Here is a 27065-nt window from a genome sequence, read left to right as displayed (position 1 = left end):
CCTACATCAAATGTGCCCACTCCACCATCCCCTTTTGTACATGGTATATCTTATGTAACACATGGATATAATTGATCATGTGGCCGCAGCACCCGGCCCACTAGCCTGTCCTAGCTACAGCGCTCGGCCCATATTCTGTCCTAGTCACAAACCCCGATATTCTTATTCCTTTATCTTTTTAACGCAATGTCGTAGACCTTAGATATTTCAACCTATGAATTCTGTTAGACCGAAGAATCTAAGATAGTAATAATAAATTTGTTATCACCGGGTTCCAAAGTTATTAGAAATTAGAAACTTTGAGCTTCTGGCAAAGACGATTCTCTTAATCCTTTCCACTGAAGCGCTTTAAAATCTTTTTTGTTTCCAAATTCTAGGGCTTCAAGATCAATTTTTTTAGTTTTAAAGTTCGCCAATAATTAATGCACAAAATCTGTGAAATTCTTAAGTGTTATGAGTGTAATTGTTGATCAAAGCAAATAGCGTACGTATTAATACATGATATTAAATTGATAAAATTCCCCTGCATACCCAATCAGCTGAGTAAAATGAAATAATTGAGGAATGTAAAGTATGCAACATGCATGGGAGAATAGAAAGTATTCCTAATCTCAGGGTTAGAGAAGGAAGGGGGGAAGGGGAGGCCTAATTCTAGAAATGGATGAATAAATATCAATGAGAATAGAATATATATTAGAGGGGAATTTAGAGAATCTCTCAGTATGATTTTTTTCAGTCCCTTTCAGTCTGAAAGGGAGTTCAAAGTGTACAAATCATGTAAATGTTCACAAATTATATGCAGTAGAGTGCAGAGTACATTAATTCAGTATGTTCCCTAGACTATCCATTTCAATTTCGAATTTTTTAAACTGTTAAATAAACTTTATAATGAATTTGGTGAATAAAAAACATCATTTGATTTATAGTTATAACGGAAAATCATGTCGTTTGTAAAGTGAAAAGCATAGAGTCTATGTGAAATTATGTCATTCGGCCCAAAAGGTTATATAGCATAAATATGTGAAGTACACCTGCAGTATGGAAACAGTACAACAAAATGGCCGTGTTACATTTTTTTCTATTAAATTCCCCTCTAATATATATTCTATTCTCTTTAATTAATATTAAGATAATGGATAAGTGGGCGAGATACAGGGAGTAAGGAATAGCAGGGAGATATAACTGACGCGGCCCGCCCTACCATATGATTGTACATGCTTTGCTCACGGTACTTCATTAGTATAAGAAATATTCAGAATAGGTTATTGTATACGTGGTAATTGTACAATGTACATCAGACAAATATTTCTTATTCAAATAGAGTACTGTCTGCAAAGCATGTATAATCTTATGGTAGGGCGAACCGCGTCAGTTATATCTCCCTTCTATTCCTTAATCCCTGGCGAGATACGTATAAACGGAGTTTTCATGTCTTCATGTTTATGCTTTTCTGCATTTTCAAGCATTCTTACAGCACACATTTGACATCAGTTGTTTTATGTGTTATCCTTTTCCAATATTCTGGCCGATACCTGCAGTTGAATATTGTTTATCCTTTTTTAATATTCTGGCTGATAGCTGCAGTTGTTTATTGTTATTCTTTTCCAGTATTCTGGCTGTTAGCTGCAGTTATTTATTGTTAATCCTTTTCTAATATTCTGGCTGATAGCTGCAGTTGTTTATTGTGTTTATCCTTTTCCAATATTCAGGCTGATAGCTGCAGTTGTTTATTGTGTTTATCCTTTTCCAATATTCTGGCTGATAGCTGCAGTTGTTCATTGTTTATCCATTTCCAATATTCTGGCTGATAGCTGCAGTTGTTTATTGTTTATCCTTTTCAATATTCTGGCTAATAGCTGCAGTTGTTTATTGTTAATCCTTTTCTAAAATTCTGGCTGATAGTTGCAGTTGTTTATTGTTAATCCTTTTCTAATATTCTGGCTAAAAGCTGCAGTTGTTCTTTGTTTATCCTTTTCCAATATTCTGGCTGATAGCTGCAGTTGTTCTTTGTTTATCCTTTTCCAATATTCTTGCTGATAGCTGCAGTTGTTTATTTTATTCCAATATTCTGGCTGATAGCTGCAGTTTATTGTTTATCCTTTTCCAATAATCTGGCTGATAGCTGCAGTTGTTTATTGTTTATCCTTTTCTAATATTCTGGCTGATAGCTGCAGTTGTTTATTGTTTATCCTTTTCCAATATTCTGGATGATATTTGCAGTTGTTTATTGTTCATCCTTTTCTAATATTGTGGCTGATAGCTCCAGTTGTTTATTGTTTATCCTTTTCCAATATTCTGGCTGATACCTGCAGTTGTTTATTGTTTATCCTATTCTGGCTGATAGCTGCAGTTGTTTATTGTTTATCCTTTTCAATATTCTGGCTAATAGCTGCAGTTGTTTATTGTTAATCCTTTTCTAAAATTCTGGCTGATAGTTGCAGTTGTTTATTGTTAATCCTTTTCTAATATTCTGGCTAAAAGCTGCAGTTGTTCTTTGGTTATCCTTTTCCAATATATTCTGGCTGATAGCTGCAGTTGTTAATTTTTTATCCTTTTCAAATATTCTGGCTGATAGCTGCAATTGTTTTTGTTTATCCTTTTTCAAAATTCTGGCTGATAGCTGCAGTTGTTTATTGTTAATCCTTTTCCTATATTCTGGCTGATAGCTGCAGTTGTTTATTGTTTATCCTTTTCCAATATTCTGACTAATAGCTGAGTTGTTTATCGTATATCCTTTTTTTAAAATATGGTTGCTCATATCTCTAATTGTTTATTGTTTATCCTTTTTTCAAACATGTTTGCTGATATCTCCAGTTATTAATTGTTTAACTTATTTTTGAATATACTTCCTGATATTGTCAGTTTTCGTTGTTCATTCTGTGTTTCCAAAATACTTTTTTAATACAAGTAATGCTTATTGTTTTTCAGGTGAAAGTTTAGACAAAAATGGCACACCTCGTAGGAACAGTGTCAACCAACTTGTCTCAGTCTACGATCAACCAAATACTCAAGTTGGTAGATTTGTTTATCAACCATTAATCGATCCTACATCTGTGCATAAAAAATTAGAAAAATTGTTCAAAAATTTCAAATGAGGAAAAGTAAATATTGGTGTATTAGAAACATGCATGTTTCCTTACTTTTGAATTTTTATTTTAATTTCATGTGTATGCGCTAAGGAATATAATAATAATAAAGTGTTCTGCAGTTTCTGGGACGGAATGTAAAAAAAAATAGTGCTGTACACAATATTTTATGGCAGTTATGTTTATATTTCTAAGCGATGAGCAAATATTGCCTGCAAAAATGGCCATAAATTTATAGATATGTTAGCGAAAAAAAAGTGTGTATTGCTTCTTTAAACTTAAGATATACATGATAAGAACCGTTAAACATGTGTATTGTTTACATAGTCCAGGGTGAATCTAAAAAGTGTGTATTGCTTCTTCAAACTTAAGATATACATGATAAGAACCGTTAAACATGTGTATTGTTTACATAGTCCAGGGTGAATCTAAAAAGTTACGGGTTTGGAAATTTTGAGAGCAGTTGTAAGTTTATATTTTAAAAATTAATGTACAGGATCGAAATTGTCATGTATGCGAAGTGGGGGGGGGGGGGATAAAATTTTAAGTTTTACTAGAACATTTTTTGGCTAAAGATCATTATTAGGAAATAGCCAGGATTCAACACGTCAATTTTTTTATATAGACTTTGTCATTTTTGGAAAATTTTATGCTTCTAGAAGTGTTATAGAAATTGTCGGTAAATTTGAAAAAATAGTGACTGTAATCCTCATCTATCTTATATAATCTTAAATCATGAAATACAAATAAAAAGGAGGGTGCGTAGCGCCAAGAATTCCGGGTAATATATCCCGTTTCATTGTTTATCTAACAAAGTGCATTGAATGCTCTGTTAGCTAAATATAATATTCAAGTTACTTTATTCCTTGAAAGTTTGAAACTTGAGGGCCCATGAGGCGAACTTGAATTACCGAGAGAAAATAAATTTATATAATGAAAATGCAGAAGAAGGCCTCTCATTTTTAACTAATTTTATTTTTAAAAGAACTGTCGACCGATATCTATTGACCCAGCATTAAAGCTTTACATGCCCTTACCGGATAGTGGGGAAGATATCGTGCTTTTATTGTCTTGGACAATATTAGGAACACTTTTAATTCCCTTCATTGTTTTTCTTCATAAATTCATTATCACTTGTCAGAGAGTCTCAATTGAAGAACTTTACAAGAAAAGCAATGATAACGTATTCGATCATATGAATTGTTATTAATTTGTGTTCTGGTCTTAAATTTTTATTTTATTTTTTAAGACAAAAACATTCTTGTAAAAAGTAATTTTCTGCTTTAGAATATATATTGACATTACAGAGACTGTTCTTTTAGTAATCAATAAACTTGATTTTGTTTCTTTTTGTTACGAATTGTAGAATTTTCTGAATAACTTCTTCTCTTCTCTTCTCTGCAAGCAAGAGATTGGTTTAACAACTTTTTACAAAACTTCTAATTTTCTTTCAATTTTCTTCTAATTCTCTTCTCATTTTCTCTGGGAACTTGAACAGTGGTTCTTCGGAGTTTACTAGTTAAAACTCAAGTTCTGAAATTAGATTGCAACTATAATTCTAAATTTAAACTTTTTTGCTTGTTTTGTTCATATTTTGTAAGCATCAAAACGGCTGAACCGAGGTGTCTAATTTGTATAGCTAATAAAAAATAAAAAATTTCGCCTCAAAAATTAAAGAAGAAGAAATTTAAACTTTACCAAGTAATTTCGCAAAATGTTTCACAGTTACTATTTTTAAATACATGAAACAGAACGACTTACAGATAAATTTAAAGCTGAAAGCTAAAAAAGTTATTAGAAACAGGGTTCAGCCAGTAAACAAAATTTGTTGTTAAGTTGATTATATTCCTTCTGGTCAATCATAGATGATAGATGTTTAAAAAAAAATAACTTCCTCTATTTCCAAACTATCTTTTATCTGTCCAAGTATCTTGGGTGTTATTTTTCTTCATTTTTTAGAGTTGGGTTTTTAGAAATATAATGATAACTATGTACAGAGGAAACGGGATGGTTCTATGTTGTACTAAAATAATATAACTTTATTATATAAAATATTTCAGGGCTAGCAGCGTGAATCTGCAACAAAGATGCGGAATAACATCAAAAATGCATGGCGGAAAATACTTAAAGGCGGAGATCGTTAGAAAGAAAGGAAAACAGAATCATCACAAAAAAAACTTAAGAAAATTTTATTTTACTTTTTGTTATGAAGTATTTTTAACAAATAACTTAATTCAAGTAAATGAATTCCGACGCGAATGGAAAAAATTCCTATAAAATAATTTTTTCTTTCCAAAAAAGTCAGCATAAATCTAAAAACATTAACATATTTTAGCAAAAAAAAGTCAGCATAAATCTAAAAACATTAACATATTTTAGCAAAAAAAAGTCAGCATAAATCTAAAAAAATGACATATTTTAGCCAAAAAAAAGTCAGCATAAATCTAAAAACATTAACACATTTAAGCAAAAAACGTCAGCATAAATCTAAAAACATTAACATATTTTAGCAAAAAAAGTCAGCATAAATCTAAAAACATATTTTAGCAAAAAAAGGAATCAATAAAACGATGAATTCCTGCAGGAAAGAATCTTGTGAGTGACCCTATATTCAACAAGGGACTGGGGTTCCCTAAATCAGAGAGGGATCGTCTAGGGATCAGAGGTCTTGTTCCTCCTACACAGTAAGTATTATGTGACTTATCGAACTAAGTTGTTCAATGTTTAAACTATTTCTCTTATTTAAAAATTGTTTAATTAATCCATACACGCTTGACAGAGATGTAAGCGTAGGGTGTCAAGTAACCCTCCAGGTCAACATGGGAATGCCCGATTCACAACGGTACCCTTTAAACCTTTGAATGATCATTGAGACCAGAGAACTATTTGTTATATCTATCAAATAATTGCCGTTAAACGGGTATTCAGTGACGAATTGGATATCGTCTTTTTAAATAATTCTTTGATTTAGTATAGTGATACCTACTGAGAAAGCTGTAATCTGTAAGAGTTTCGTCTGCTATGTTCACATTTTGTTTGTTTATGTTTTGACTGCATACGGTTGCACTTAGTAAAACATGAAAATTGCAATATTCAGAGTAAACTTGTCCGTCTTCACTGTTCATCTTGTGGAGACATTATAGACACATCTTTAAAGTCTTTTACACTTTTCATAGAATAAACTCTAGCAGACATAATAATATTATGGCCTTTGAAATTAGGTCTTAAAATGCTAATTCATAACAAAGACGATATCGAATTCGTCACTGAATTTCCATGTTTTTTGGGACACTCTGTATAAAACAGGTTGCAAATCACGTGTTCACCAATTACAATTGTTTCTGTATATTAAGGATGATAAGTCTGACGATCCTTGATTTGTCAAAGGTTTAAAGAGTATTATTTAGAATCGGACTCGTCACTTGAAATTACGCCTATAGTTACTTTAAGATCTATTAATGACGGAGACATCTTGGTATATGCTAAGTAATTGTAAAATGTATTTTTTTAACTAAATGTATCATATAATTCACCCAAGTTATCATATTTGCATCATGTTGGCTCCTTATTTATACAATACTAGCCTTAGAGGGCGCTTCGCGCCCATCTTCTAAATTAATTGTAAACATGTTCTCTTTGTGTACATCGTAAAACAAAACAAAAATAATTCGCGGATTTTCACAAAAAAATTCGCGGATTTTCAAAATTTTTAAAAATTTAATGACGATCGAATTTTGATGGAGACAATTTGAAATTTTGATTTTTCATAAACCTTCCCTAGGGTCCCTAGATGTCCCACAAAAAAATTGGGCCCGATCGGTTCAGCCGTTTTGACGTTTATTGATACAAACAGACAGACAAATAAACAAACAGACAAGCCAAATTTATATATAGATTAGTACAGGCAATCTTTGTTTAAAAAATTCTAATATAAAATCATTTCTGAAAGAAAAATTCACGCAACCTCTCGCGCATAATTCTAGAAATATTTGATATTTTTGAACAGATGGATATTAGGTAGTGGGTTCTCTGGATCTTGAAACAAGTTCTTAAATGATTTAGATATTTTCAAACTTTTATTAATAATACAATACTAGACTTTCATGGCGCTTCGCGCCCATCTTCGATTTCAACTTTAGATTGTTCCTCAATCTTTTAACATTTTTTCTTCGATAAAACAATAATACAAAATTTTGCGAATTTACAATTTTTTTCGTAGATTTTTTAAATTTTACAAAAATCATATTGTCGATTCCATTTTTTACAATTCTGAGCATCCATAAACCTGGCTTGGGGTCATGTGAGGTCCCACAAAAATGTTTGGCAGGATCGGTTCAGACGTTTTGACGATTTTTGGTTACAAACAAACAAACAGAAAAGTTAAGTATATTATATAAATACTTCGTAGTTTTAATTAAATGTAAACTTGAGATTGAATCTGTCAGAGCAAGAGAGTGTTATAATGGAGGAGTTTAAACTCGGCTGGGCAGCCAGAGCTGAAAGGGTAATTATTTATTTTTTAAACACTTCTGATGGAATTTATCTAGAATTTAATCTTGTAAAGTGTATACAGTCTGCTTTAAAATATATTATACAATGTTGTATCTCACAAGAAACATGAATTATTGTTCTAAACAAAAACTCGCTGAATTTGTCTAGCAGAGTCTACAAATTTTTCATTTTCTCCAGAATGATGAAACCGACTGAAAAGTTTCTAAAGGGGAGTGCTCGCCAAGAAATGAAAGCGAGATTGATACCTTAAACCTAGTTTTTCAATCTCTAGATCTTTGCAAAATAATGGTGTAAACCTTTGATACTCAAAACTTTGATTTAAAAAGTGTTCAGGTCCTCTATCTAAAATTAGAATAAAAAAAATAAAATCAATAATTATATTTAAGCATTGAAGACAATCAAATTACTACTTGTATATTGAGCAACATTTAAAAATAGATATCACCAGATAAAATTCGTTTTAGACTTATGCTTACTTGCAAACTTACATGTTAAAGTGAACTAGTAATTATTTTTATAAACTGAACCCACGGCTGGGTTAAAATAACTAGAATTGTGCTTGAAAAATGAGTGTACAAAATTCGGCATAATTTTGAGTTTATAGTTATGGTTTCGGTTTAATTTTTGGGACTCTTAAGTTTTATATTACGGAATACAAAGCAATTTGGATTTTTTAAACATAAATCTTAGATTTTAGAATCATCATGTCATATTCAATTTTTTAAAACACTATGAACTTGGGTTGTTTGCAAAATTAAAAACAAACATTTTAAAAACTAAAATAATTATTTATTAATCTAGGAACCTGATGATGAGATTATCAAAAGTGGGGTAAATCCCGACAATATTAGGTAATGTAAACCAATATATTTTCTTTTTAACTATTGATGTCATTTTTTTATTTATCGAAGAAATTTCAATTATTTAAATTTTTGCCATTTTTTAACTACCTCAATTAGTGATTAGGATCCATTTCTTTTGCCAGAAAAATATTTCTTAAATGTTTTTCCTATTTTGAAAATTTATATGCAGAAACTTGACATACCAATTTATGGCGAAGAAGGTGGATACGTTGTTTCGACGGTTAGGAGCGCCGACCCCTATTTCATTGAATGATGGGTTGTCCTTTAATAATAATAATAATAATTATCAGATTTCTAATTGATAGACGCTTAAAATGTGTGCTGAAGTAAATTGTCCAATAGATCCGGATCCTAAGCACTGTTCTCAATCTTAGGATATGAGTTCATCAAAGTGCTATTATCTTGATTGGATTTCGAAAGAAATCTGATTTCGAAGGAAATCTGATTTAGAAGGAAATCTGATTTCGAAGGAAATCTGATTTCGAAAGAAATCTGTTTTTGAAGGAAATCTGAATTCCACGTGAAATGAAGAAGATAAATCGTAAAATCTGTCATCAATCCATTGGATTAAAACCCAGGAAGAATTTACTCAATTTCTGGATAAAATTAAAAGTGTTGTTAAATCGTAGGGTAGTTAGTCACCAGACTTGATTTATTTTGTAGAATAATAAAGAAAGTAAAAAGTATTGCAGAGCGTACTAGTTTTTATCATATAATTTTAAGTAAAAAGTACACAAGAATACTAGATTTTGGTAATAATTGGTTATTTGAAAGGATTCCAGGGCGTACACGAAAGGAATGTTTAGTTTGTATTGTACACATATCTACTAAGTGTAAAGAACTGCATAGTATTCATTAGGTACTGCATAGTGTACAGGATAGCAATATTTGATGTACATATATCTAGGAAGTGGAAGGTACTGCATATTGTACTGGATATCAATATTTGATGTACATATATCTAGGAAGTGGAAGGTATTGCATAGTGTATAGGATAGCAATATTTGATGAACATATATATAGGAAGTGGAAGGTGCTGCATATTGAACAGTATAGCAAGGTACTGCATCGTGTACAAGATAGCAATATTTGATGTACATATATCTAGGAAGTGTAAACCACTGCATAGTGTACAGGATAGTAATATTTGATGTACATATATCTAGGAAGTGGAAGGTACAGCAGAGTGTACAGGATAGTAATATTTGATGTACATATATCTGGGAAGTGGAAGGTACTGCAGAGTGTACAGGATAGCAATATTTAATGTACATATATCTAGGAAGTGGAAGGTACTGCAGAGTGTACAGGATAGTAATATTTGATGTACATATATCTAGGAAGTGGAAGGTACTGCAGAGTGTACAGGATAGCAATATTTGATGTACATATATCTAGGAAGTGGAAGGTACTGCAGAGTGTACAGGATAGTAATATTTGATGTACATATATCTAGGAAGTGGAAGGTATTGCAGAGTGTACAGTATAGCAATGTTGGATTTACATATATCTAGGAAGTGGAAGGTACTGCAGAGTGTACAGGACAGGAATGAAACCTTATTCTACAGATTGCTTCAAGACAACTTTCTTCAGATGGTAAATAATTTACTATTTGGGTCATTCTTTATGAACTCAGCCAGTCAATGTCATTAATTTTCTTCATATTTTGCACACAACTATGAACTCTGGTTACTGAGTTATGGCCCTTTAAGTTATGGCCCGACCTGGCATGCTTTAGCTGGCCATAATTTCAATTTCCACAGAGGGGCTGATTTCATGCTTTAGCTGGCCATAATTTCCATAGAGGGGCTGATTTCATGCTTTGGCTGGCCATAACTTCCATAGAGGGGCTGATTTCATGCTTTAACTGGCCATAACTTCCATAGAGGGGCTGATTTCATGCTTTAGCTGGCCATAACTTCCATAGAGGGGCTGATTTCATGCTTTAGCTGGCTAGTACTTCCATAGAATAAATATCTTTTTAAATACCATGATCTTTTTTGTTTTTTAAATACTGTGGGGGAGAAATTTTTTTTCGTACTACATTTGGGAAAATTTGAAATTTAAACTTTTCCTGTGGATGTTTTTGTTGAATTTAAACTTTGTTTTCATAACTTTGGAGAAGCCGGAACTGTGAAAACTTTGATACCAAACTTGATCATTTTCATTTTTTACATTTTTATGAATTCTCTCGTCAGGTACAGTATATTTTTTGTAAGAAAAAATGAAGTGATTAAATTTTCATCATCTTTTAATATTTATGAATAGCAAAAACGAATTAAGGACACATAAATGTTTGACCAACGTAATACATGCACTGCAGCCTTAGGAGGATTGTAGAAAATAATTCCGTTTTAAAAAAGTTTGTTTAGAACGTTGTCCTCATTAGTTTTCTCAAAGCGTTCTTCGTTAGGAGTTAATTAGAACTCAAACAAAATAAAACCATCCTTCATTTAAAGTTCAAAACTAGGTTTTAGTCTTCTTTCATCTTTCTTAACCAGCTAAACAGAAAAGGTCTGGAGGGGGGAGAGGGGGCCGGGGGGTGCTTTGAAGAGAAGGTTTTTTAACGCTAAACTTGTGTGCATCCAAACTTCTACTAAAGACCCTAAGGAGTACAAATATAAAGAAGAAATAAGATAGGGACCTTTTTAAGAAGAGTTTCGGACATAGTACAGCAAACATACAGGGAGAAACCCCCCCCCCCCCCCGATATTATTAAAAATAGTTTAACTTATAAGAGCCTTTTCTATTTAAAACATGGATAAAAATGTGCTTACCCCGTCCCTGACGGATACATGGACTGCCAATACTAAATTAATTATTAGTAAATCTCTTGCTTCAATCAATCTTCTTCTATTTATTTTTAATCTAAACCACTTCACTAGAATCTAATATTGCGCTACAATCAATATCAAATAAGTCAAAGTCAGTTAATTAATTTAAGATAAAAACTCGGAGATGGGGAGGGGGGTGGATTTATACAGTGATAACAATGCATATATTTGGCGTGGCTGAGTGTTTGTTTGCATCTACTAAACATCAAATCGGTTGAACATATCGCGTCTTCGGGCCGAAATTTTTTTTAGGATCTCACGTGAAGGGATGGGAAATATTGTTATTTTTTAGTATTACAAAGACAGAACGTTTGTAAAGAAAAGCAACATCTAAGTTGTTACAGAAGGGGCGTACAAGTGCTCTAGAAGCCAAGTAATTTATGTATACATATATATATATATATGTCCGATAAATTCTGACAATTTTTAGACCGCTATCTCTGTCATTTTTTGGAATTTTTACAATCTGTAAAAATATTTGAGCAACTGTAATTTGAACTTTTTGCAATATATACAAAATATCCGCAACATGTGTTGCAGAAAAAAACACATTCAGTTTTCCTGTACACAGGTTTTTCGATAAAACGTTTCACGCGCAGTTTCACCTTTCTTTGGGTAAGCGGGTTAGATAAAACTTCTTTTGCACGAAGATACCAAAGGTCGAGAGCTACCTCAGATACCTATGCCTCCTTTCGTTGTTGAGTTATTACTCTTCAAAGTCAACCCGGCCGAAATACTTGTCAAGAGTTTTAGTCAATTTTCGGACTTGAGCTGAATTATGCATTTAAGAAAATGGCGGTAATTTTTAACACTTGTTTACGAAAAAGAAGTGAATCCAGTTATAAAACAATACGTTCATATTTTGATTACTCCAATTTTTTTACAGATTGGAAAAATTTAGAACAACAAAGTGTCAGAAATTTGAAAATTGGCAAGATAAAACGGACACCCTGTATAGTGTGTATATATGTATATGTATACTGCAGGATTGGTTTTATTCTAGGTTTAAATCAAGATGTTGAATTTGTTTTATCGGGAAGTTGTATATTTAATTATGCACATTACTCCTGTTAAAGTTTTATTTTATTTTTCATTTTGATTTGCTAAAACAGTACAGAGAAGATTACATCAAGGATCATGTTTTCAACATGTCAGTAGTGGACCGGGAATACTTTCTGTAGGTTACATAATTGGAGAGGGGGGGGGTGATCTGTAGACATAGTAGGGCTAAGTTCCGGCAACAAACCATTTTATTAAATAATGGGAAAACTTTTGACAAACAAAAATTCGATAAGTCAATGATTAAACTAAATAAAACGGAAGAAATGAAAATAATACTAACGTGTCTAGCCCTAATAATAGCCTAGGGACCGAATTTTATGAATTTGAGCTGCGTCGCTGAACTACTTACTGTCAGTATAAGGAAAGAGTTAAACCGGCGGTAGGTTTTTATACGTATAGTTCGCTCAACCCCCATCCATATACAATTACAAATATTTAAATTCAAAGTTGTGTCGTAGCATGTATTGTTAATTTTACAGATTAAGTTCAGATTTATGTTATTATTAAATGAGAAGTGATGACGGTTCAATATAGGTTTTATTAAAGTTTTGAAAGGGGTTTTGTGAAGATTTTATTAAAGATTAAACGGTTTTATTTTGATCTTAGCGTACAAATTACAGGGAACATAAGAAAGTATTGCAAACTTTGTTGAAAATTATATCCCCAGTGTTCCACTTCAATGAAAAAGTAATAAAAACCAACCATTTAGACTCTTTACCGCCTGTACTGCAATTTGAGGTAATCATGTTCATCGTAATAAATACTTTTATTGCTACAATGTTTTACAACCATCCAGCTATTTTTTAGTATTTAAGCACTGAATTTTGTGCTTATTCTGGTTTAAAATATTTCATATTCAAGTTGGATTGTTATATATAATATGAAGTCCTTGACTGCACACCCTCAACTAAGCTTTTGATGCGTTCTGCAGTAATCGAAGATATAGTAGTGTTTAGTGGAGAGTGTGCCGGCACATTTCTTTTCTATTTATTCTTTACTTTGATAGATCACATTATGTCTTTAAAAATAATCACCACTGTTTGTCGAGCCCTATATATATGTCAGATAAAAAATGTGTTATTTTTACATACTTGTTGTGTACTTGTTGTGTACTTGTTGTGTACTTGTTGTGAACTGTGATGTGTTGTATATCACCTGTGTATGTATAGAGAACACGAGAGAGAAATGTACTTGTTGTGTAGTGGTTGTGTACTTGTTGTGTACTAGTTGTGTACTTCTTGTTTACTGTGATGTGTTGTTGTTGTATATCACCCTGTGTATGTATAGAGAACACGAGAGAGAAATGTACTTGTTGTGTAGTGGTTGTGTACTTGTTGTGTACTGGTTGTGTACTTCTTGTTTACTGTGATGTGTTGTTGTTGTATATCACCCTGTGTATGTATAGAGAACACGAGAGAGAAATGTACTTGTTGTGTACTGGTTGTGTACTTTTGTAATGGTTGTGTACTTGTGTACTGGTTGAATACTTGTTGTGTACTTGTTGTGTACTGTGATGTGTTGTTGTTGTATATCACCCTGTGTATGTATAGAGAACACGACAGAGAAATGTACTTGTTGTGTACTTGTTGTGTGCTGTGATGTGGTGTTGTTGTTTATCACTCTGTGTATGTCTAGAGAACACGAGAGAGAAATGTACTTGCTGTGTACTTGTTGTGTACTTGTTGTGTACTTGTATACTGTGTTGTGTTGTTGTTGTATATCACCCTGTGTATGTATAGAGAACACAAGAGAGAAATGTCCAATTTCCTCAAATTAATTGAATTATTTCGAGAAAATAGGATTGTTCTGCTGAAAATGAAACAAGTAAAGAAAATGCTAAAGAATGCAAAACAGAACTTTTCTTCTATATTAGCTCGTAAACAAACATGCTTGACAACACCATACAGAGAGCACCATAAAAACCAGGACTCAAAAGATAGTTGTATGAGATAAGATCGCTAACTTTGTGAAAGTAAAGGTGTCTTTGTGTTCATGTACTGAACTCCTAGGAATGTTCTTCTACTGACCTCATTTAAGTGTCTTAACACTAAACTCCTCGAAGTGATATTGTACTGAACTCCTAGAAATGTTCTTCTACTGACCTCATATAAGTGTCTTTGTACTAAACTCCTCGAAGTGATATTGTACTGACCTCCTAGAAATGTTCTTGTACCGACCTCCTAGAAATGTTCTTGTGCTGACCTCCTAGAAATGTTCTTGTACTGACCTAATAAAGTGTCTTTGTACTGTCCTTTAGAAGTGTCCTTATACTAAACTCCTAGAAGTGATCTTGAACTGAACTACTAGTAGTGTTCTTGTTCTGACTTTCTAGAAGTGTCCTTGTAATGACCTACTAGTGGTGTACTTGTTCTGACTTACTAGATGTGTCCTTGTTATGACCTACTATTAGTGTTTCTGTTCTGACGGACAAGAAGTGCCTTTGTATATTGACCTCCTAGAAGTGTCCGTGTAATGACCTACTTGTAGTGTTCTTGTTCTGACCTACTAGGAGTGTCCTTGTGATGACTTACTATTAGTGTTTCTATTTTGACCTACAAGAAGTGTCCTTGTAATGACCTACAATTGTAGTGTTCTTGTTCTGACCCACTAGAAGCGTCAGTGTAATGATCTACTAGTGGTGTTCTTGTTTTGACGTACTAGAAGTGTCCTTGTAATGACCTACAGTAGTGTTCTTGTTCTGACCTACAGAAGTGTCCTTGTAATGACCTACAGTAGTGTTCTTGTTCTGACCTACTAGAAGCATCCTTGCAATGACCTGCTAATAGTGTTCTTGTTCTGACCTACTAGAAGCGTCCTTGCAATTACCTACAAGAAGTGTTCTTGTTCTGACGCACTAGAAGCGTCCTTGTAATGACCTACTAGTAGTGTTCTTGTTCTGACCTACTAGAAGTGTCCTTGTAATGACCTACTAGTAGTGTTCTTGTTCTGACCTACTAGAAGTGTCCTTGTAATGACCTACTAGTAGTGTTCTTGTTCTGATGTACTAGAAGTGTCCTTGTAATGACCTACTAGTAGTGTTCTTGTAATGACCTACTAGAAGTGTCCTTGTAATGACCTACTAGTAGTGTTCTTGTTCTGACCTACTAGAAGCGTCCGTGTAATGACCTACTAGTAGTGTTCTTGTTCTGACCTACTAGGAGTGTTTCTGTTTTAGCCTACCAGAAGTGTCCTTGTACTGACCTTTCTAGTAGTGTTCTTGTTCTGACCTACTAGAAGAGTCTTTTTAATGCCTACTAGTAGTGTTCTTGTTCTGACCTACTAAGAGTGTTTCTGTTTTAACCTACAAGAAGTGTTCTTGTACTAACCTTTCTAGTAGTATTCTTGTTCTGACCTACTAGAAGCGTTCTTGTAATGACCTACTAGTAGCGTTCTTGTTCTGACCGACTATAAGTGTCCTTGTAATGACCTACTAGTAGCGTTCTTGTTCTGACCTACTAGAAGCGTCCTTGTAATGACCTACTAGTAGTGTTCTTGTTTTGACCTACTAGAAGTGTCCTTGCTCCTTTTAGTCTGGTGAAACTTGGAACCTGAGAGAACAGAGTCCAATGATAGATTACCCTTCAAGTATAGTGGAAATATGTTGGTTTGTATTATTAGATTATGCAATGCATGCAAACTGGATATAGCTTAAATTTAAATAAAGTGCAGTACAGTGTACTCTACATGGAAAGAATAAAAGAATTGCTCTAACTGGTAACTTTTTTCTAATTTACGTGAAGAAAAAGCAAAATTATATAATCATATAGACTTATTAAAAAACAATATTTTTGTTGACATTTTACGTAAACTAAAATACATTCTAGGGAGGGGATACAAGAAAGACTTTACATTGGAATTAGTCAGCCAAGATAAAATTAATGGATGAAAGTGGGGAGAATGTGTGGTATAGTGAGATTTCGGTTTATGTCAAGTCTGACAAATAGTTTATTGTTCAAAACAAATTTAGGAATTTCAAAACTTTTGTTTTATTACAGGCTCCTATTATCTATACTCCAACTGTAGGCTGGGCTTGCTCTCATTTCTCCCATCTTTACAGGTAATATAGGGTTGTTGTACAGGGTCAACCAAATTTGGAGTTTTTACAAGAAAATACCAGAAATTTGAATTTTGTAAAATTTACTAGACATTTAAAATTTGGAACTCGCTTAAAATTTGAATTTTGAATTGAGAACATGTTAGCAACTTGAATTTTGATTCCTGAGATTGGGATTTTGAGGAAATGCCAACAATAAGGAAATGAAAAGGGCAGCTTAAAAACTGACTCTGTTATTAAAATCCAGCAGAAAATGTAGGTTTTAATTTCCTGGTAAAGGAATGATCTTGGCGAACAAATACTCGACCCTATCAATAAAATAACATCTGTAATGGTTTAACAACATTAACCCCAGACAATCCAAGTCTAATGGATTTGTTTATTGCTGAGGAAAAAGGTTTCAACAAAAAAGATTTTCCAATTAAATATGAAACTTTTGATAAATTTTGTAATGTTCTCAAAGTTTTGTAATTTTTGGACACTACGTTAGTATTCTAACAGTGTGACTCAGCTGTATAGTATATATATTGTATTGCCAGGCGTCCACGTGGTATGTACTTCTGTCCTGACGACAAGGGGGAGATGGCAAGCATGGTTTATAACTGGGAGAGCGACGAGGTGGACGCAGTTGTTGTTACTGATGGATCCAGGTAATAATAAAGGAACAATGGGGACACAGTTGTTGTTACTGATGGATCCAGGTAATAATAAAAAGACAATGGGGACACAGTTGTTGTTACTGATTGATCCAGGTAATAATAAAAAGACAATGGGGACACAGTTGTTGTTACTGATGGATCCAGGTAATAATAAAGAGACAATGGGGACACAGTTGTTGTTACTGATGGATCCAGGTAATAATAAAGGGACAATGGGGACACAGTTGTTGTTACTGATGGATCCAGGTAATAATAAAGAGACAATGGGGACACAGTTGTTGTTACTGATGGATTCAGGTAATAATTAAGGGGCAATGTATATTTTTATTGTATTTCTGTAATATATGTTGCCTATATATATCTATTCGATAAATGTCTTGTACATCTATATATTTATTGTATATCTATTTACTATTGTATATCTCGTGATATATAAGAAGAATGATGAGGAGACTAATGATTGTATGAATCAATTTCTATCTCGAGAAACAATATATTCCAGTAATTTATCATTTATTAGTTCAAGAAACTTCTCAGCAGTCATTTTTATTATATCATTGATGATGCCTGATATATATATATATATTTTATTTACTAAACAATGCATACATCATACAATGTTAATCTTATTCAATATCCACGAACCAGAAACATTAATAACTTAATGCACTGCACTAACATTATGAGGCAATCTTAAACAAATCTTATTTAATTCCAACATTTATTGCCTCATCTCTTGTTTAACATGAAATGTAAAATCTTTAATATTTTGTTTCTTGAAAGGCATTTTTTTTATTTTTTTGTTTGCATTTATGTTTTGGATATATTCCATATAACTAATAAATGATTCATTTCAAAAAGAAGCGCTAACATAAATAGATTATGCTTTATCTATAAGAATATTATTTTTTATTGTTCAATAGTATCTAAAATCATATTTGTCTTAAATTCAATTGAAAAAAAATTGTTTGAGATTATTTGAAAGGTTTCGATATAAAATGAAACAAAATATAGATCAAATTTGTTCATCAAAGATGATACAAAGAGGTTTCCTATAATATATTTTCTTCTGTTCTGTAAAATATAAAATTTCAGTATTCTACTTAAAGGGACTGTAAAGGAAAAATGAAAGGGGGTATAGGATAAAACCTGAGAATTTTAGGTTTTGAACGATACCTATAAGACATCTGTCCTATGTTCCTGTCTCGAGAAATTGACATAAAACTGTGTCAAAATTATACCATGAAGGACATATGTCAGATTTTAAAGAAAAGTTGTAGCATTAAACAGATCATATTCAACAATTACGCAACCAATCTGAAAACGACTATAACTCACAGCAACCTGAAAATCTCAGGTTTGCTCCAGTTATAATTATTTAATTTTTATTTTGCATTTTTTATAGATATAATTGATAATATTATTACATTTAATCCGTATAATCCGTAGTACGTCACCAGTACTTCAGCCAATGGCAGTGCAATATACTGGTCACGTGATTTCCGTCTATACCACGTGACAACGATACTGTACTGTCATTGGCTGAAGTTATTGTGACGTAATACGGACTATAGGGACTATATGTAATAATATTATCAATTATGTACATGAAAAATGCTAAATAAAAAATTATAATATGAGCAAACCTGAGATTCTCAGGCTCCTGTGGGATATAATCGTTTTTAGATTGGTTGCGTAATTGTTGATATGATCTGTTTAATGCTACAACTTTTAAACAAAATCTGACATATGTCCGTTTCGGTATAATTTTGACACAGTTTTATGTCAATTTCTTGAGACAGAAACATAAGATAGATGTCTTAAAGGTATCGTTCATAACCTGAGATTTTCAGGTTTTATCCTATACCCCCTTTAATTTTTCCTTTACAGTCCCTTTAAGAATAAAAAGGGGTATGTACTCGTGTATATTCAGTACAAACTGTAAATTCCAACAAACACCAAACAGGAGTAATCTTAATGATGTTCCGATTGATCATTAGAATTTTCATAATTGATAGTTTAGGTGTATTTTTGGTGTGTATGTAGATTATCTGGATCTAGATCTAATTCTATGAAGACTAGGCGAAACATATTGCTATGTTTAGGGTTCTTGGTTTAGGAGATCTAGGGATAGGAGGTCTAGGAATCTCTATCGGAAAACTAGATCTCTACGTCGCCGCTGGTGGTTTCCATCCTAGGTTAGTTTTGTTTTAAATGTTGATTCGCAAATTAGTATTATTTGTGCAGTGGACACAGCACACAATTATTATGATAATCGCAAAACACAAATTGGGAAGGTTTTGGATTACTTAATATCAATTGTTTGATTACTATTGTAACTATATTGTGATCTAATCTATATTTCAGGCGAGTTCTTCCCTGTGTTATTGATACTGGAACTGCAAACAAGAAACTTTTGGCCGACCCAAGATATCTTGGTCTCAAGCAACCCAGGTACACAGATATCTTGGTCTCTAGCAACCCAGGTACATAGATATCTTGGTCTCTAGCAACCCAGGTACACAGATATCTTGGTCTCTAGCAACCCAGGTATAATGATATCTTGGTGGCAAGCAACCCAGGTTTACACATATCGTGGTCTCAAGCAACTCAAGTTTACAGACATTTTGGTCTCAAGCTTAGCAGGATTACAGATATTTTGGTCTCAAGCAACCCAGCTTTACAGATATCTAGTGTCAAGTATCCTGTGTATACTTATACTGTAACAGATTTCTTAGTGTCAAGTTTCCTGTGTATACTGTAACAGATATCTTATTGTCAAGTATCCTGTGTAAACTGTAACAGATAACTTAGTGTCAAGTATCCTCTGTATACTGTAACAGATATCTTAGTGTCAAGTATCCTGTGTATACTGTAACAGATATCTTAGTGTCAAGTATTCTGTGTAAACTGTAACAGATATCTTAGTGTCAAGTAACCTGTGTAAACTGTAACAGATATCTTATTGTCAAGTATCTTGTGTATACTGTAACAGATATATTGGTCTAAACCAACCAGTATCTTATGATACCCTTTAGTAAAAAATACCTTGTGCTAGCTGTACAATGTACAATGCACATTGCACAATGTACAATGTACAGTTACACTGTGCACTGTGGACTGTACAGTGTACTAATAGCTAAATATACATTAAGGTTTATGTATTTAGAATGGAGGGCGAGGAGTATTATGAACTAATTGATGAATTCATGGCTGCAATCAAGCTCCGGTAAATATTTCCAATAAAAAAATCATACAAATATATATATGATTTGTATAAAACCAAGAATAATTATTTAGTTGGCCCCGTGCTCTCATTCAGTTTGAAGATTTCCAATCCAAGCACGCGATCAAACTGCTTATGAGGTAAAATACTTTTCATATTTTCTTTCTTTCTACATTTATTGTTCTTAAGATAAAGCACTCATTTTCTCCTAAAAACATTGACCTTACACCGGTAACCACCTTCTTAAAATATACTCAAAATGTGTACTTTAATCTCTGAATGGAAGAGTTGTAAACAGGGGGGAGAATGTATATCTATTTCGCCCCTGATCAGGAAGTTTTCGGTGGTTTCCCTGGCCAATACGTTTCAAAATCGATGGCGAAGGAAGTTTTAAAATTTTTATTTTTTGTCAGGTATAAGCAGGATTATCTGATGTTCAACGACGACATTCAAGGAACAGCTGCAACTGTTCTGGCCGGTCTCTACGGAGCACTCCGAGTTCAGGGTTTAGGCCCTGAGGCTCTAAAGGACCAGGTATAATTGTTTTATGAGCAACTTTTCAAGAAAGCAACACATAGAGTTAGTTGAAAGGATTGCTAACAATCAAGTAGGGATATTATAATACCGGATTGTATGTTTTTTTTGAGAGGTGGGATTTATACTTATTCACGTGCAGTTAAATATTTTGTTCCAAATTTTATAATAATGGACACATACGTCTATTTAGCTCAAATGAAGCAATATATAATTATATATTTTACAAATAGTTTTCAGGAACTTAAAAGGAAATTGTCGCACATTTTCAAAAAAATTGTAAAATTGCTGGTAAACAACGCATCATGTTTTACAAAATGGCAATACATGTTTAATATACTTCGAACACCGTTTTGTATTTAGAAATTTGTTATTTGCGGTGCTGGATCTGCAGGCAGTGGTGTTCTTTTAACAATACGGAATGCAATCACAAAAAGGTAAAAAGGACTTAAAACAAAAACAAAAAATAAAATAGTTTTAAAAGTTTTTGACATTCAAGAGTTCAATGATGAAAAATACTATATGTGCTGATTATGTTGTATGACACTAATTACTCCATCGTAGGGATGGTTTTTAACACTCAGGACATTAATTTCTCCACCGGAGGGATGGTAATTACTCCACATAATAGATGGTAATTAGGACTTACGATAATTAACATACCTCCGGTGTAGTAATTAAGTGTCCTGAGTGTTAATTGGCATTTTCGATGGAGTAATTAGTGTCTTGAGTGTTAGTTACCATCCCTCCGGTAGAGTAGTTAGTGTCCCAAGAGTTAATTACATCCCTCTGGTGGAATAATTAGTGTTCTGACTGTTAATTGCAATCCCTCCTGTAGAGTAATAAGTCTCTTGGTGGAGTAATTAGTGTTCTGGGTGCTAATTACCATATTTTATGTGGAGTAATTAGTGTTCTGAGTGTTAAGTATCATCCCTCCGAAAAAGTAAAATTAGTGTTTTAAGTGTAAATTACCATCCCTCTGATGGAGTTATTAGCATTGAATAAAAAAAGTCATTCCCTCCGGTGGAAACAATTTCCAACCAGTGGCCTCCGCTCCAGTGGAGGAAACCTAATATGCTGCTACAAACTTCAATCTCTCGCTTTTTCACAACATTTTATAATTTAATAAACAGAGTGAATTGAAATTTTCTCTTCCATTTCGAATATAAACTAATATATCCTAAACTTACTAGTTTCTTAATTCAAATTAGAGCTAGGATGTATATGTATAGTATTCACCCGTCTACAAGCCGATGATGAATATTATTTCTAGGGCTGACTACAAAAGTAGATCTAAAATCAATTGATATGTTTGAAATTTATTATTCAGGGATTAAAGCCCTGAAAACAAACCTACTTAATTTCTTGGGGGGGGGGGGTTATTATTTAAAGAAAATATACATCCCTGTTAAAGATAAAGAAAGAATTTATTTTTGCATTATTTGTTCCTTATTTTTGCCCGTTACGATGGAGTAATAATGTTATGATGATGTCTTTCTTTATCTTTATGATGGAAAATATTGATATTGGAAGTTTATCTACTCAGCAATGTATGTAATGGTATCCCCAATAATACAATATATTGTATACATCTTTATTCATATCTATTCAAGGATACAGATACAGAGACTAATAATATTAGCTTCTTGGTGCAACAATTATTAGTTCTACAGATAATCTTAATATATAATATTTGGCTTTTCTGTCTGTACTCTGTGTGTATGATTATATCTAATAAAGATAAAAACGTCTGAACCAATCGGATTAAAATTTTGAAAATCTACCAAATAAAAGGAGAAAAATCTGCGAACAGAGTGCATAAAGCTAAGATTATTACTAGCCTAGCATAATATAACATATATTTTATAGATATATTTTCATTTTGTTTCCTCTGAATCCTACCAAATGAAAATCTTCCTTCACCACTTTGAATTTGTAAAAGCATCATTAATATAAAATAAGTCTTGTGATATATTATACCACTCCTCCTTTACAACACTAAACCATTCACAGAAATATTAAAGAGGAGAACTGAGAAGGGAAAGAAGCAGAGTTTTTGCCACAAACTCAAATTTTCTTATCATTAAATCTTTGCAACTTAATGGTGTAAACCTTTGATATTTTAAAACATTACAACTTGGACATTTGATCTAACAGAATTCATAATTTGAAATATCAAAGGTCTACGACATTAGGTTGCAAATATATAGGGATTATAAACTCGGATAATGTTGCACGACAGACGTGTTCAGTGTTCACTAAACATGAAACAGTTACTGTGTGAAAGAGTTAGATGCATATGAAAGAGTTTAGTGTATATGACAGGATTTTTTTTAATATGAAAAGAGTCGGTGAGTATTAAAGGGTTCATATAGTATGAAAGAGTTTAGTGAGTGTGTTATGAAAGAGTTCAGTAAATATGAAAGGATTCAAGGAATATAAATAAGTTCAGTATAGCCAGTACTAAGGGACAAAGCCAATATGAATGTGATAGTGATTTTGAAAGGATTCAGTAAGTATAAAAGGATTTAGTGAATATAAATAACGTCAGTGAATATGAAAGGATTCAGTGAATATGAAAGGATTCAGTGAATATGAAGGTATTCAGTAAATAATAAATATGAAAGGACTTACTGTATATAAAAGAATTTGGTTTATATCAAAGGATTTAGTAAATCTAAATGAGTTTAGTAAATATGAAAGGGTTCAGTGAATATGAAAGGATTCAGTGAATAGGAAAGGATTCAGTAAATATGAAAGGATTCAGTAAATATGAAAGGATTCAGTCAATATGAAAGGATTCAGTAAATATGAAAGGATTCAGTCAATATGAAAGGATTCAGTGAATATGTAAGGATTCAGTGAATATTAAAGAATTCAGTAAATATGAAAGAATTCAGTAAATATGACAGGATTCAGTGAATATGAAAGGATTCAGTGAATATAAAAGGATTCAGGGAATACATACAGCTCGGTAAATTAGAAAAGGTTTAGTTAAATTTAACATGGTTCAGTTATTTGGAGATGTCTCTGAATATAAAAAAAATAGTTTAGGCAATATAACTGAATTAGGTGAAATGAAAGGGATAATAAATGATAAGATAGTCTATATTACAGGAAAGAGTTCTTGGCAGTGTTCAGTGTTTAAGGACTATTATAAGGATAAAACCTGTGAAAGAGAAATTGACCATGAAGAAGAATAATGGCAGTGAAAGTGATACAAACTAAGAGGAACTAAAGTAATACTGACTCCTTCATGATTATGAAGAAATATTAAATCTCATTTATTATCATATGGTTTAACTCAGCTATTCGTTCATTAGTTGTAGACTCTGGCTCAGGTGTGTTGAGAAATCAAACATGTATTCCCTTGGGATCTCGGTATTAAATAATGGTACTAACTTAATTCATCCATTTCAATTAGACTAATGTAATAATACTGAATGTTAGCTATGCAATGTAGGTATAGCTATGTAAACCAGCCGGGGGGGGGGGGGGCAATTTTTTCTTGGCATTCTTTTTATTTATGACCTCAACATTTGATCCTAACATCCTGGATTTCCTCAAGTTTCTCTCCCCTGCCCCCTCCCCTTCGTAGATTTCCTAATCCAAATCTCCTCCATCTTGGATTTCCTCAAGTTTCTCTCCCCTCCCCCCACCCCTTCTCAAGTTTTCTCGGGAGATAAATTAATGTAAAATTATCTCTGGCATTGGAGCCGAGCTGACACCAAACTTGAATTGGAATAGTTGGATTCTTGGCCCAACCAGGGATATAACTCACGGACATTAGGAACCAACACAGATTGTTGATTTTAAATTGATCCAGAAGTTTGATCATGTTGTGGCCCTGGTCTCACTCCAGGGGTACATATTTTCCAAAAAAATCCTTTCCCTCCCCCCCCCCAACTAAAAAATTATTTATATAGATTGCGAAATGATTTAGGGGGGATTTAATTAAGGGTGGAATCAAAACGTTCAGATAATATCAAAACGCGTTTTAAAATCAGGTTTTTTAAATATTTTTTTTTTATTTCAAACTTGTGATTTATTTAGCACATCACGTTTTTGTAAAAATTAATTTACTATCATAAGCGAAAAAGAATTTTAAATATAGCAAAATGATTATTAATAATCCATTTTGAAACACTTTATTCGAAAACATAAAAATTCGTCATAAAAAATATGTTTCGTCAAAATATAAAAGTCAGTCCGCCTTGTTTGGGCGTATTTAAGAAAACTGAAAATATTTGAACTTTTTCTTGGTTTAAATGAACATCTTATGCTGCGTGTTGATAATAATTTAATAATAAATCCTATTGTCCCCGGATTAATTAAATGTCCTTTGTATGATTTATTGGGAGAAATATCACAAGGACATTAAAGTGTAATTCCAATTTTATTGTTATATTTCTTAAATCTGCGCTTTTTTCAGAGAATGTATGTATTGGATATATACTTTATAAGCAAATGGTTAAACGACATTCCTTGTAATTCATACTCCATATAAATATTTATATAGTGTTAATAACAAGAATATGTTAAATGTGCTGCTATTGTAAACTCATTACAAACAATGGTTTAGAAAGATTGTGACATATTCTTACTAGTCTGAATTTTTTTCTACTCTGAAGTTAATTTATTTAAAGACGATTTTTGCCGATTCATTCATTTATTCATGTATATTCTTTATATTTTTTAAGATGCGTGCAGATTTTCAATTTTCAATTCTTTAGGATTCTTCATGTTTCTTTCTCTTAATCTTGGTTAATTCTCCATCTAAAATTCTTTCTTTCTTTCTCTTCATCTTGGTTAATTCTCCATCTTAAATTCTTTCTTTCTTTCTCTTAATCTTGGTTATATTCTCCATCTTTAATTCTTTCTTTCTTTCTCTTAATCTTGGTTATATTCTCCATCTTAAATTCTTTCTGTCTTTCTCTTAATCTTGGTTATATTCTCCATCTTAAATTCTTTCTTTCTTTCTCTTAATCTTGGTTATATTCTCCATTTTTAATTCTTTCTTTCTTTATCTTAATCTTGGTTTTATTCTCAATCTTTTATTCTTTCTTTCTCTTAATTTTAGTTTTGTTTTTTATCTTAAATTCTTTCTTTCTTTCTATAAATCTTGGTTATATTCTCCATCTTAATTCTTTGTTTCTTTCTTTCTCTTAATCTTGTTTAATTCTCCATCTTTAATTCTTTCTTTCTTTCTTTTTCTCTTAATTGGTTTTATTTTTCATCTTTGAATCTCGTAGATTCTATATCTGTTTCTGTTAGATCAAAGTATCAAAGCACCATCAGGTTGCAAGAATATAGGATTAAAAGTAGGTGTGTGACAAGGACTCAATTCCTTTCCTATCTTCTAAACTTCATGTTGAGTGCAGACTCTTCATTTTAAATGTTGTAAAGACAGGACAGGATTGAACTTATTGTTCACACGAACCAAACTTTTACACTTTTCTAATTCTTCACCTCAAAACTTTTTTCATTTTCATTTTACAAGTTTTAAATTGTTACAAAAACTTGATCAGTTCCTTGGAACCATTTTTAAACTACATTTTTTTTAATTTATCAATATCCAGCAAAATGTTTTGATTTGGAAAAAAAAGATATAAAACCTAAGAACTGCAATTTTTAGTTTTCCTATAGTTTAATGATAGTTGAGTTAAAGTAAAATTTCTTGTTTGGATTATTTAGGTAAATGTTCTAATCTAATAAAGACTGCATGGATTTAATGGATCTACTAAATGTAATGGACCATTAGCTTAATGTAGATTCTTGGATCTTCATCGATTCAAACTTATTGTATACTTTAATCCTGAAAACAGAGAAGTAGGAAATACACTCTTTAAAGAGACATAACGCTTCTCTTTAAACCTAGTTTCGTCTAAGCAAAAAATATGACGAAAGCCTTGTTTTTCTATCCCCAAATTGATAACTTTTAATTGTGGTTACTTTTTAAAAGTGACTGACGCATTTATGTAGCATGCAAACAAAAATCTTTAATAATCATATTCTTCTCGGTTTTATTTGTTTACTTGAAAGATATCTCTCTCTCTCTCTCTCTCTCTCTCTCTCTCTCTCTCTCTATCTCTCTCTCTCTCTCTCTGGCCAAATGGCTGGACCAAATTGGCTAAATTTTTATGAGGGAACCCATTGGGTACCCTGGGGGTAATATAGGCTAAAAAAAATCGATTTCGATTTTTTTTTCTAATTCCACGGGCAACGCCGGGCACTT

The 27065-nt window shown here is 32.4% G+C and overlaps 1 protein-coding gene across 2 annotated transcripts in view; it reads left to right on the top strand.

Moving 5' to 3' along the window:
- The window catches only part of LOC111716746 (NAD-dependent malic enzyme 59 kDa isoform, mitochondrial), a 42716-nt gene that overhangs the window by 665 nt on the left and 14986 nt on the right, over nt 1-27065 (top strand). For both annotated transcript variants that reach the window (XM_023492234.1, XM_023492225.1), the window contains exons 2-15: nt 2929-3011; nt 5147-5238; nt 5671-5770; nt 7518-7590; nt 8400-8449; nt 9976-10057; nt 16353-16414; nt 16951-17061; nt 19176-19268; nt 19438-19524; nt 20240-20299; nt 20371-20436; nt 20710-20830; nt 21194-21267. In XM_023492234.1, coding sequence (XP_023348002.1) covers nt 2947-3011; nt 5147-5238; nt 5671-5770; nt 7518-7590; nt 8400-8449; nt 9976-10057; nt 16353-16414; nt 16951-17061; nt 19176-19268; nt 19438-19524; nt 20240-20299; nt 20371-20436; nt 20710-20830; nt 21194-21267 — 1136 coding nt within the window. In that variant the 5' untranslated portion in view covers nt 2929-2946. The remainder of the gene's footprint in view (nt 1-2928; nt 3012-5146; nt 5239-5670; nt 5771-7517; nt 7591-8399; nt 8450-9975; nt 10058-16352; nt 16415-16950; nt 17062-19175; nt 19269-19437; nt 19525-20239; nt 20300-20370; nt 20437-20709; nt 20831-21193; nt 21268-27065) is intronic.

The sequence above is a fragment of the Eurytemora carolleeae genome, unplaced genomic scaffold (assembly GCF_000591075.1).
Source record: "Eurytemora carolleeae unplaced genomic scaffold, Eaff_2.0 scaffold1, whole genome shotgun sequence".
NCBI lineage: Eukaryota > Metazoa > Arthropoda > Copepoda > Calanoida > Temoridae > Eurytemora > Eurytemora carolleeae.
Note: the sequence above shows the minus strand (reverse complement) of the source record. Positions and strands in the feature narration are given on the sequence as shown.